At 54.4% G+C, this 11,992-nt stretch overlaps 1 protein-coding gene across 3 annotated transcripts; it reads right to left on the bottom strand.

The window, feature by feature from the left end:
- Positions 1-4,697: 4,697 nt before the first annotated feature.
- IRF2BP2 (interferon regulatory factor 2 binding protein 2) lies at positions 4,698-7,780 on the bottom strand. Of its 3 annotated transcripts, none has more exons than XR_013956548.1 (3): positions 6,611-7,780; positions 5,461-6,362; positions 4,698-5,096 (listed from the first exon to the last, which is right to left on the bottom strand). XR_013956548.1 is itself a non-coding variant. In XM_080614909.1 (2 exons), exons 1-2 carry the CDS (start codon positions 7,638-7,640, stop codon positions 5,647-5,649), a joined length of 1,746 nt encoding a protein of 581 aa, XP_080471035.1. In that variant the 5' UTR covers positions 7,641-7,780; the 3' UTR covers positions 4,698-5,646. The 3 variants fall into 3 exon arrangements, 1 of the variants encoding a protein (XP_080471035.1); XR_013956549.1 differs by having other exon boundaries at positions 4,698-4,753; XM_080614909.1 differs by having other exon boundaries at positions 4,698-6,362.
- Positions 7,781-11,992: the final 4,212 nt, after the last annotated feature.

Raw genomic sequence — 11,992 nt, 5'->3', positions numbered from 1 at the left:
GAAAATCAGAGGCTCCCCAGGGTTTGCCAGGGAAGCCACAACCTTCCACAGACAAGGGCACCCTGCCGCCCTGGCATAAACCCCTGGGCACCCAGGGGCTGGGGACCACTGGGCCAATTGGTGGCAAGTTAGAGAAGGGGACTCCAAGGTGGGGGCATGGCCAGGCACTGCGTGGGGGTTAGAGCTAATGAGCAGGAATGCTTCTTGCAATGATTGACGAGCCAAAGGCAACGGGAGGAAGAAACACTGACTACAGCAGGAAGCTTTCATGAACTTCCCTGGCTTCTCCGTGAGTTTATCTGATAGGGGACTTTCACTGGATGCAACATTTGGGGGTTTAGCATGCATTTGGGGTTTTAGCATGCATTTGGGGTCTTAGCGTGCTATACCATTCTCTACAAAACTGGGTTTTGAGTCACAGAAAGAAAAGCAAAGTTAGGTGGTGCATAAAAATAACTGAAGATTTGTTATCATCAGTACACCTATGTCAACCAAGCAAGATAGCTGTATCAACAGTAAGATGCACTTGGGAGATTTCTATGGGAGATTTGTGCACTTCCTCTAGGAAGACAGGCTGAGAGTTGGGGCTTATTCAGCCTGGGGAAGAGAAGGCTCAGAGGAGACCTTACAGCAGCCTTCCAGTACCTAAAGGGGCCTATAAGAGAGCTGGAGAGGGACATTTTACAAGGTCATGCAGTGACAGGTCAAAGGGGAATGGTTTTAAACTGAAAAAGGGCAGATTTAGATTAGACATTAGGAAGAAGCTCTTCCCTGTGATGGTGGTGAGACCCTGGCACAGGTTGCCCAGAGAAGCTGTGGCTGCCCCAATCCCTGGCAGTGTTCAAGGCCAGGCTGGACGGGGCTCTGAGCAACCTGGTCTAGTGGAAGGTGTCCCTGCCCAGGGTGGGGGGTTGGGACTGGATGAGCGTTAAGGTCCCTCCCAACCCAAACCGTCCTGTGATTCTTTCCCAGAAGGGAGGCTTCCAGCCTTTCAAGGAGCTTTGTGACTCAAAGTTTGAATTTTGAGCACTCAGTGCTCAAAGCCTATAGCCTGCCCCAGAGGCTGCCCCAAGGCAGTGAAAGAGTTACCTTCAGAAGCAGCCCCGGGTGATGAAGCGGATAAGCAGGAACTCCATTCATGTGCTGGGAGCACTGCCTGACCTCGGGCTATGTCAGAGGAAAGGCTGCCCAGCTTCTGGGAACAAAGGGCAAGGGAATGAGGGTGACTCAGGAATCCTGCTGGCCTACATGGGATACCGGGGAGGGCGGCTGGGCTGTCACATGGCCACTGCAACACACCCACTGCTGGAAGTGAATCCATGCACTGCCCAGGCCCACCTTCTGTTTTAACAGGGGAAAAGAAGTTTTCTGGGTGTTTTTTGCTGTGTTACTTGTCTTATTATCTCTGGGAGCAGACCTGAAGGTGTAGTTTGCACTGGGCTGGCCTGCGGTGCATGAACAAACAGGAGTCCACTGGGGGACAGGTGTCCGAGGTATGTTTTTTAATTATTTTTCAAAAGCCATAGCTGGAGCCACCTAAATGCAAATGCTTGAGGAGGAGAAACATGAAATGCTGAGGGCTGAGGCTTTTCAAGCCTAATTATTGGATGCCTCCTGCCTGCAGCCCTGCTGTGGCGAAGCATGTGCTGAAGTGGTAGGAGCCAGGGCTACCAATATCTCAATTCAGGAAGAGCTCAGCTACCCCTGCTGCCTTCAGTTTCCACATGGTCCAATGTTTTCTCCTCCCACCTGAGGAGGGGCTGGGCCTGCTGCTGTGCCATAACACCCTGCACACCACACTGGATGTCCCATGCCACTTCGGGGGCAAATTAGACAAGAAGAGTGGGTGCAAATGGCAGGGTATGGCAGCCATCACCCCAAGAGGGTGAGTGGGTGGCTGAGCGTCCCCGGATCAGCATCCCAATCCCACCCCACCGAGAGCGGACGGACGAGCAGGGCTTGGCCCAGGCACAGAAGGAAAGGATCCACGGGCTCTGTTGACATAACAAGCCACTAGAGAGCACTCTCAAATGTATTTATACCCTTTGCCTAAGTGCCAGTTCATAAAAACACGCCGTTGCCATGGCCTGGTTTACAGCACATCTAAAAAGAGAGCTCCCAAACATACCAGGTTTTCTCAGGCCACCACAAAGGCCGTCAAAGCCTCCCTTGTGCAGCATTTTTCCCACCCCCTGGGACCCAGGCACGGGGCAGCACCCGTGGACCCCATGTACCCCTTCTTGCCCCCCATTGTTACCTGTTTACAAGTAAGTGTCAGAAACAGCATTAAAAAAGTGGTGGGAAAAAATATTGCCCTTGGGCAACTATAGCTTTGTCAAGTTTCTTTTTTTGATACAAAACAAAATGTGCAACAAGTATTTAAATCTCTCAGTTTCCTTGTACTCGGCGCCAGCAGGAAAAAAAAGATAATGTAAAAATGGCAACAGGTTAGTTCAGTGGCTATCAACATAAGCACCATGCAGGTGATCTGCCACAAAAAAATAGCTTTGGAAAAAAGAACAGTAATCACACGTTCTTCATTAAAACACTTTTAATACTACACAAATTACAGTATCACCTTTTAAAAAGTTTAAAAAGGAGTATTAACAGTAGCACTGTTGCAGCTAAAGCACTTCAAAATAATAATGATTAAAAAGAAAAAAAAACAAAACAGAAAAAAGCTTGCAGCCCAGGAATTAATAAACTGGTATAAAGGGAGAATCCACTGAAGCATTATTGTAACTGAGTAAAGCAACCAAAAGGAAAAAAAGCAACATCAAATGTGAGGAAAATGAGCTATGTATGAACACCCTCAGTTCTCATTTTATTTTCCTTTTTTTTTTTTTGGTTTTGGTTTCCTTTTGCAGTTCACAAGCTTTATGGTGCAGATTAGACTTGGCCAGGGTCTGGGGGCTGAGCATGAGCCGACAGAGCATAGCCACCACAAGCTGTTTCTTTTCCAGCTACGTGTCTCCCAGGCCACCGCCTGGCATCACCGGCCAGGAAGTTTCCATCCTCTCCAGGAGTCACAGAGCTGCAGAAGCAGGGCAGCCAGGGGGGAGGAGGAGGAGGAAGGTCCACTTCCTCATGGGCCTCTCCGCCCAGTCACACCAAGGTGTGGTTTTGGCCCCAGAACAAGGATATGCTTTGTCAGGAGCAGGTCTCACCCTTGGCAGGATCAGAGCTGGGCTACCTGATAACACAAAATGGGGTGGGGGGGGTACTTTTTAGGGAGGCTTTGGGATTTTGGTTTTGCTTCTTTTTGTAAAAGTAGGGATACAACCTTAATCAAAAACATGAGCTTCATCCCATGGGAGGTATTATGCCAAGCAACTTTGAAGAACTTGTTACCATCTATCAGCTCAAAATCCTTTTTTTTTTTTTTTTTTTTAATAAAGTGCCTAAATACACATTTACACAGATCATAGTGGTTCCAAAGAATCCTTTACAGTTGGTTTTTTTATATATAGGTATATATATAGGTATATATATAATGTGCGTTTTCTTCAAATTGGCTAAATGTGTTTACATAAGACACCAATCTTGACTATAGGTATAAGTTTTAAAGCGTAATATTGACTCAATGAATTTGTTTATCATGCAAGTCTTATCTAATATTACATTGACCTGTAATATGGAACACAATGTAGTGGGTGTGCTCATTAAACATTTCATAAAAAATCACTGTGCATGTGCAGTTCTGATCTTCGAATACTAATAATGACCATTTCTTTAAAAAAAAAAAAAAAAAAAAGACAAAAAAAAAAAGTAGTCTTCCAAAAAAGATCTACTCTGCATTCAATTGTAGTCTGAACATTATCACAATAAGAACAGTTGACTAAAAAGCACCCAAAATTCTCCAAATTATAGTTGGCTGAACAGATTTTTCCTCCTCCTCCTCCTCTGCCGATGCTGAAAGTGTTTATTAGTCCATCCCCTGGAAGGGATGACCTCGCCACCCTCTTGCTCAGGAACAGCCAGTTATAACCAAGTTATAAACACCTCAACATAAGGGCTCGTACAGCTGCAGCATTGCCAACAAACTATAAACAGCACAGAAACATCACTATAAGACTCGAACTATTTCTAGTAACCAATGATTTATTGATTTTAGAAGTCTGCTTGGTGATGCAGAAGCATGATCAAAAGAAGTGGCTTTACAAAAGAGTTCTCCAAAGTAGCTTAAAAGGCAGGGCCAGGGCCATTATGTGCAGCCCTAACTGCTTTCATTTCAACCAGTTTATATTTTCATTTTCAAAGAATAGCAGTAGGTTTGTTTCAAGCACACGTAATAAGGAAATTACAGGTTTCCTCCACCCACATTTGGGCTGTCACTGATATGTCCGCGGGCAATCTGGCAGAGCCTCAGTCACCGCTGTCACTGTACCACACCGTACCTGCCACTACTTGGAAATACCGGGTCAGCGATAGTAACAACAGTAACAGCACTCGAGGTGACTGATAAGCAAACTCAAAGTCCACCTGCACTATCTGAAAACTAAAGTAAAATAAAAAATTAAAAAAAGAAATTAAAATAAATCAGCCTCTCCCCCACCTTCCCAGCTTCATCCAAAGACACAAAAGCCCCAGAAGTGACACTCAAGACCTTCACAGATGACAGTGCTACACCGGTGCCTTCGCCAATCGTGTAACTGAAGTTCATTACCAAAACTCCACGTTATGGTATGCAATTGGAGAATAAAGGCAGTCTTGTACTCTTACAACTGATCACGTGGACTGCGGTCAACTTTGCCTTTAGAAAAAAAAAAAAAAAAAAACAAACCAAAACAAAAAAGAAACAAAACCACACCACCAAACCAAAAACAAACCAACCCAGAAATCCCTAACTCAACAGCGCCGCTCAGACATCTCTCCACACCCTACTCCGGAGGCAACTTCCCTTGAGAAACACGAAGGAATTTGGGACTGGATGTGGCGGCTCTGCCATCGCAACCGGAGCCGCCGCGGCGCAGTTCTGGGAGAAAGCCCTCCTGCTCTCTAAGCTCGCCTGGCCGGCGGGGTGGCAAAGAGCATCCCCACCTCGGCTAGCCACTCTTCTCCCCATCTGCCTCAGACCAAGCTGCATGCGACCAGCTCTACAGAACAGGGGCCAGGAATAAGGAATCACAGACAGTAAGGCAATCTTTACAATGTCAGAAAGTGTATTTGGCATTTAAAAAAAAAAAAAAAAAAAAGGAAAAAGGAAAAAAAAAAAAAGAAAAAAAAGAAACAAGTGCATACAAATACAGCTAGAAGCATTTCAGGTTTGCCAAGTGCTCTCTAAAAAAAGCAGCGCAAGTCACAGCCTACATTGAACAGTAACTGTCACCAGGGAAGCACAACAAATAGTTGCTATAACAAAAGGGCAAAAGGAAAAAAAAAAGAAAAAGGGAAAGGAAAAAAAAACCCAAACCAAAAAAAAGGATAATTAGAAGAAATGCCTTTATAATAAGTACATACCTTTTGTCTTCAAAAAATATAGAAACACAATGTATTCAAAAAAATCAAAATTATACAGCCATGTTTATGAAGTCTACATTTCCCTTGTCTTGGAGATATATATATATTTATATATATATTTATAGATATATACAGAATTCGAGCAGTTCGAGTTCAAGGTGACGTCGGGCAGCGAGAGCGGGCAAGTCACGAGTCCCTCTCCTTTTTCACTTTCACATCTCCGGCCAAAATGGTGGCGATCTCCCCCTGCATGAAGGCCCAGGGCACGTTGGAGCCGACCAAGGGGCACTTCTCCCCGCTGGGACAATATACCTCTCCGCTGGCGCCCTGCTGCTTGATGCTCTGCCGGGAGCAGGGGAAGCAGAACTTGTGGGACGGGACGGAGGGGCACTGCACGAAGTGCGTGTCCTCCAGGCGCTCGTGACAGAGGGTACAACACAACGGGACGCTGGCGGCGAGGGACGAGTCCGGCAGGCTGGCGGGGTGGACGGGCTCCAGCCCGCCCGCCGCGTTGGCCCCCTGGCCCGGCACCTCCCTGCCGGGGCCCAGCCTTCTTTGGTTCATGGCGGAGGGCGAGGGGGGGCTGCTGCTGTTCCTCCGCGTGGTGGAGTGGACCTGGTTGGCGTCTTTGGAGGCGTGGTTGCCCCCGGCATTGTCCGCCACCAAAATGAGGGCGGCCATGGGGGACTGGCCGTTCTGGGCCGCCTCGGGCGGCGTGGTCCGGTTGGAGTGGGGCGAGGCGGTGGGCGGCGGGGGCGACATGAAGGGGGTGGCCGTCAGAGGCAGCTTCATCCCTTCCGACGAGGTGGGCAGCCAGGGCTGCACCTCCCCGTTGATCTTCGGGGGTCCCGCCTCGCCCTCCGGCTCGGGGGAAGGCTTCCTCTTCCGGGCGGCCCGGGCCCCTGCAAGGATACAGGGAGGAAAGGAAGGAGGAGGGTGAGAAGGCAGAGCAATCGCAACGCACTGCCGAGCACGCGGGTTACAGCCGTGCAGCCACACAAAACGGGGAGCTGCGGCCGCTCCCTGGCCACCCAGGCTGTCAAGCCGAAGCCGCCCGGCATCCTCCGTCCCGCACGCCAGAACCGCCCCCCCTCGCCCTATCCTACTCTCCCCAGCCCTGCCCGACACCCCGCGGTCCCCACCGCCTCACCTGGCTTGGCCACGGCACCGTTGGTCTCGTAGCCCAGAAGCCTGCCGCCCGTCATGCCTGGCTCCTTTTTGAACTTGCTGTCGAAGGGGGGTACGGCGTGGCCGCCGTGCTGGTGCAGGGCCAGCAACGTGTCCCGCACCGTCTTGGGCTTGGCCAGCCATTCCTCGCCGCCCGCTCGGCCCTTGCCCTCAGCGGTCAGCTCCGCCGCCGCCGCCGCCGGCAAGCTCTCTGCCGATCCCCGCTTCTCCTTGGCGCCGCTGTCGTGCTCCCCCGCCGCGCTGCCGCCGCCCGACGAGGATGAAGAGGAGGAAACGGAGCCAGGGCGCTTGTGCCCCAGTTCGCCGGGCTGCCCTGCCGCCTGCCCCACTGCTTGCGCCGCCGCCGTCGGCTGCTGGGGGACAGGCACGGCCATCGGGGCGGGAGCGGCGGAGATGGCGGCCAGCGAGGCGGCGGCAGCGGCGGCGGCGCGGCTGCCTAGGCCGCTGATGGCAGCGGGGAGCCCGGCGCCGTTCACCAATGGCACCAGGGTGGGCGGCACGGCGTGCGTCCGCCGCGGGTTGGGGCTCTGCCGGTTGAGCTCGGGCGGCTCTTCGGGCTTGGGGAAGCCGTTGGGCACCAAGATGCCGTTCACCTGCCGGCCGCCGCCGTATTCGGCACCTAGGCGCGGCGGCGGCCGCTCGGCCGCCAGCGAGTAGCGCTCCAGGGGTTGCGGCGGGGGCCGCGCCGCCGCCTCCGCCGCCGCGGAGTGGCCGAGCTGCTGTTGCTGCGCCAGGAGCTCCTTGGCAGAGAGCGGCGGCTGCTTGGAGTGGGGCGGCGGCGGGGCCCGACCCTCGGAGAAGCAGCCGTGCGCCCGCTTCAGCTGCCGCGCCGTGTCGATGACGAACTCCACGCGGTCAGCGCCCTCGTAGTTAACGCAGCCCCGGCAGACGGGCTCGGTGAAGTCCCAGATCATGGCCCAAGGCATGCGGGGCAGGTCGCACAGGTAGCACGACTGCCTGCGGGAAGCAGCCGCCACCGCCGCCGACGACATGTCCCGTCCCCGGGGCAGCGGCGAGCGCCCCCCGCTCCGGCTCCGGCCGACGCCTCCTCCGCCCCTCGCCACCGGAGTCCCGACTGGGAGGCTCGGCCGCCGCGGGACCGTCCGCCGGGCCCCCTCCCCCTCGCCTTCCTCTTCCGTGCGCTGAAGCAGGGCGCGGCGGGCGCCCCGGCAGGCAGAGCTGCTGCGGGGGACGCCGCTCCCCTCGCCGTCTCCGCCGGCGGCGCTCACAAGACGGCGGGGACGCGCATCTCCGCGGCGCGGCTGGCGCAGGGCTGCGTCCGCTGCCGCCCGCACGGCTCCCCCACTCGCTGGCTACTACGGGGCGGCGGGGGCCGGCACGGCGGGGCGGGCGGGGCGGGGACTGCCGCGGGGGCCGGAGCCGGGGCTGGCGGCGGCGCCGTGCCGGGCTCCAGCCGCCACCGCCGCCTCTGCGCGCCGCCGCCTCGATTCTTCGACAGTGCCGGCCGCGCCTGCGCGATGGGCTCCCCCGCCCCGCCGCCGCGATCGCGGCCCCGGCCCCTGCCCGCGCCCCCCGGCAGCGCCGCCGGGGGTTCCTCCCGCCGCCCGGGGGCCGCTGCGCCCCCGCGCCGTCTCGCCCTCGGGGAGGGCGGTGGGAGCGGAGAGGGTCAAGGCGAGGGGTGTGCTGCGGCTCCCCCCTTCTGCCATTATTTTTATTATTGTTTTTATTACTGCTTCCTCCACCGCCGAGGGGCTTTGCGGAAACCGGCCACCCGCGGACCCAGAGACGCGCCGGGCGCCTCCCGCACTGCGGGGCTGGGAGTATGTCTGTCCCCCTGCCCCTCTCGGCTGGTGACCTTGGGCACGGCATGGCGCCCCGGACGCGTCCCGCGGCTGCGGGTCTCCCCCGTGCCGGGCCGGGCCACCTCCGGGCAGGGGCCGGCGCCTGCCCGCCGCAGCCCGGCTTTGTTCTCCCCGCCGGGGCAGGAGGCACCATTATAAATAAATACAACGATTACTCTTTTTTTTTTTTTAACTGTTTTCATTGTGCACAGGAAATAGTACGTTCTAGATTTCCTGTCTTTTTCAACCACAGAACAGCGGCTCTCTAATGCAGATTAGCAAAATTCACACAGAGTAAGCACACGCCGTCTCCTCCCCGAAAACACAAAAACCTGCAGACATGTTTGCCCCGTCCCACTTCCACGCTACCAATCGCTTATCTGCCGCCTGCATCCCCACGGAAACACATGGCGTAGGGAAGGCAGGGAGGAAAAGGTGTTCGCTCTTCCCGTTTGCCTCGGGAGGTGAAGCAACCGCTCACCGAGCGCATCCCGGGAAGTATGTCCGGCTGCAAACCTCCGCCCGACCAGGGCAAACACAACCGACGCCGTTCCCCAACCGCCACGCTCAGCCTGCCCTTCCGACTGCATTATGTAGGTTACGGGGGGAGGGAGGGAGGGAGGGCGGGCAGGAGGCGGGGGCCGGCCGGGGCCGGGGAAGCTCTGACGTCCGCAGCCGCTGGCAGGAGGTCGCTCCCCGCGGCTGGCAGCCGCCCGACGGGAGGAACGCGGAGCTGCGCGGCCCGGCCCCGCGGGAAGCACCGCCTCCCTGCTGCTGCCCGCGGCCCGGCGTGGGGCCGAGGTTTCCCCCGCGGGTCCGCGCTCCCGCCGCCGCCCGCCGGGACGGGGGCTGTATGGTAAGGCCGCCGGTGCACCCCGGCGGAGAAGGCTTTGCCTTGCCCAGCCGTCCTCCCCGTCTTGGCAGCAGTGGCTTGCAGCACCGGCCCCCGTGCCAGGCAGGGTGACTTTGCAACCGCACGCCGGCTGAGCGCCCTGGAGGCGCCGGGCTCTTGACGAGCAAAACAAAAGCTCAGCCCGACCCCCGACCCAGCCACGCACATCGGTGCTACGGCCACGGTTGCGGGCCTCGGAGCTCTCACGGCTTTGCAGCAGCCGGCCGTGGCAGGAGGAAAGCGAAGGGGACAGCTCGGACGCGGTGTGGCCTCAACGTGTCCCCGGGGAGCCAAGGGTTAACCTCGGCTAGCTTTTCCCGAGCAACCGTCCTTTCACATTGCATCAAAGTCCTTTAAAGCTGTTTCTCTTCCCTCCTCCCCTCCCCGGCTAGAAAGACGCTTTATCCATGCATGCTAAGTAAACAGATCTTTGTTTTCGTCTTCCACCCACTGCCCTCTTTCTCCAGCCCGGAGCTGGAGCCTCGCCAAGCCGGCTGCAGCGATTGCTGCCTGCACACACACACGCTCACACACACACATACAGGGGGAAGAAACCGGGTTTCTCGGGTGAGGCAATGCGCCTGCAGTTGGCAGGGACAAGGCAGGAATTGTAATTGCACTTCATCATGTGATGGCTTATGAAAGAGGAAGTTTGGATGTTTTAGTCACGTACTCCTTTGGCCTCTTGCTTTAGCCTCCAGGTTCTCCGAAGGAAAAAATTACATATATTTATATATACTGGTGGAAAGCCAAGAAACTGTGTTTGCACATTTCAGATCATGAGCTGAGCAGGAGTGCTAGCTGAGGGAGGCTGCAGGGGAAGAAGAAAGCAAAGCTTTCAGCTGTGGCAGGCTTTTAACTGCAGGACAGAAAATGTGATCTGTGTTTATTTTCATTTATTTCTCATGAAAACTAGCTGCTTGGAAAAGTCGAGATGAGCTGTCTTCTGGCTTTGCTGCATTTGCTGCCTTTGAATTTGTTCTGGTGGAAAAGGCAAAAAACCCCATACATTTTACTGAGCTCTGTGTCAGAAAGCTAATAAAAAGAATAGTGGCAGTGCTACATAGGAAATGTGGTTTATGTATTAAATCACACAAAAACAAAAAAGTGCTCAAAGCTGCTGACTGTTACAGCAGTAACTGCACAGGAATTGAATAGATAATGCATTTGTTTCTTGTTCCTTTTTTTCTGAAACAGAAACCATCCCTTTGTTTCTGAGCTCTACAGAATGCCCCTCACTATGACATGCCAATGCTATAGATAGGAGTAGCGAGTGGAGGAGGGCACCCAATGGGGCATGGGGGCTATGCAGATCTGCAGGTCTGGGTGACAAGGGAGCATGACCATGGTGGCATGAATAGGGGCCCAGCACAGTGTGGGAGGCCTTTGCCTTTTCCTGATGGTGCCCAGTGTCATGATTAAGGGAAGGAAGGGAGAGGTTGGAGTGTGACAGCTGTTCAAGGTGATCCCCCCACATCAATGCCATGGTGAAACCCTTATCACTCCATGTTTTATGGCTGTCTTCAATGAACCACACTGAGATCTTGCTGTGTTTCTCCTCTCTTCCCTCCCTTGAGGGTCCTATTTTCCTTCCCACCTTTCCTCTGCACTGGTGGCAGCCATTGCACACAGCCCCTTGTCCCAGAGCTGTGCCCCCAGCCTGTACTTCACACATGTACCCTTCCTCTGTGGGGCCTGCCCTTCCTTCTGTGTCCCAACCAGTGCTCCTCACCTGCTCCCTGCCCTCAGCATTCCTCTTTCCCTCCAGATTGAGGGCTGCCCCACATCCTCCTGCAGGTAGTCACTGCTTCCTCCTTGGGTCTTATTTGCATCCTGCTGAGGCAGAAGTCCTGCAGGATCCTAGCAAAATGGCCAGAGCTAAGATGAGAAAGGTGATTATGCTGGAGAGTGCTAGCACCTCTCCTTTGATCTGTAACAAAGTATGGAGGCTGCTTTCCCAGAACTGAGAGGGGAGAGGCTGGGAACAGTCCTTGAAGGTTTGGATTTGATCAGATGCAAGTGATTTTGGGACAGTAATCCCACCACAGCAGTGTCATTGTGGCTGAAAGCGATCCTTGCCAGCTCACCTTGCAGAAACCTGACAGCAGATTACAGCCTCTGCCAGTGCACAGCCAGGTGTTCAGTCATTACATACATGGTATGATGTTTGTAGAGTCTGTGCGGAGAGGAGGGCTCAGGTGGGAGCTCTACTCTGAGCACCTCCTGACTTTATGGCATCTCTGCCATTTTCATTCCTATGGGAGATGGCAGGTTGCTCCAGTGGATTTTCCAGAAAGCTGAATGAACCCAGGTTTCAGTGGGCTTCTTGCCTAGGTGGGGATTAGGTGATTTTTGACAACAGTTCAAAAGCCCCTAAAGCGACTGCTGGATCTTGCTTCTAGACAGCTGCTCATGTTTGCCTGTAAGAATGAGCTACTGGTAGCCATTTTAGAAACACTGTAACTATTGATTGTGATTTTGAATTATCGTAATTTTGAAAGTGAATCCCCCGTCCACACATTTTAGGTATGACTTTAGACATGGACAATTCAAAGACCAGTTCAGGTGCTGTCCGGTTCTCGTGTTGATGCTGGTCCTAAAGCCAGACTCGTGGCACACGAGAAGGAGAAAAATCTTGGAGAAAAAGAAT

This window comes from Psittacula echo (genome assembly GCF_963264785.1).
Source record: "Psittacula echo genome assembly, chromosome: 4".
Taxonomy (NCBI): domain Eukaryota; kingdom Metazoa; phylum Chordata; class Aves; order Psittaciformes; family Psittacidae; genus Psittacula; species Psittacula echo.
The sequence above is the reverse complement of the archived record's forward strand: the minus strand, read 5'-3'. Positions and strand labels throughout refer to the sequence as shown.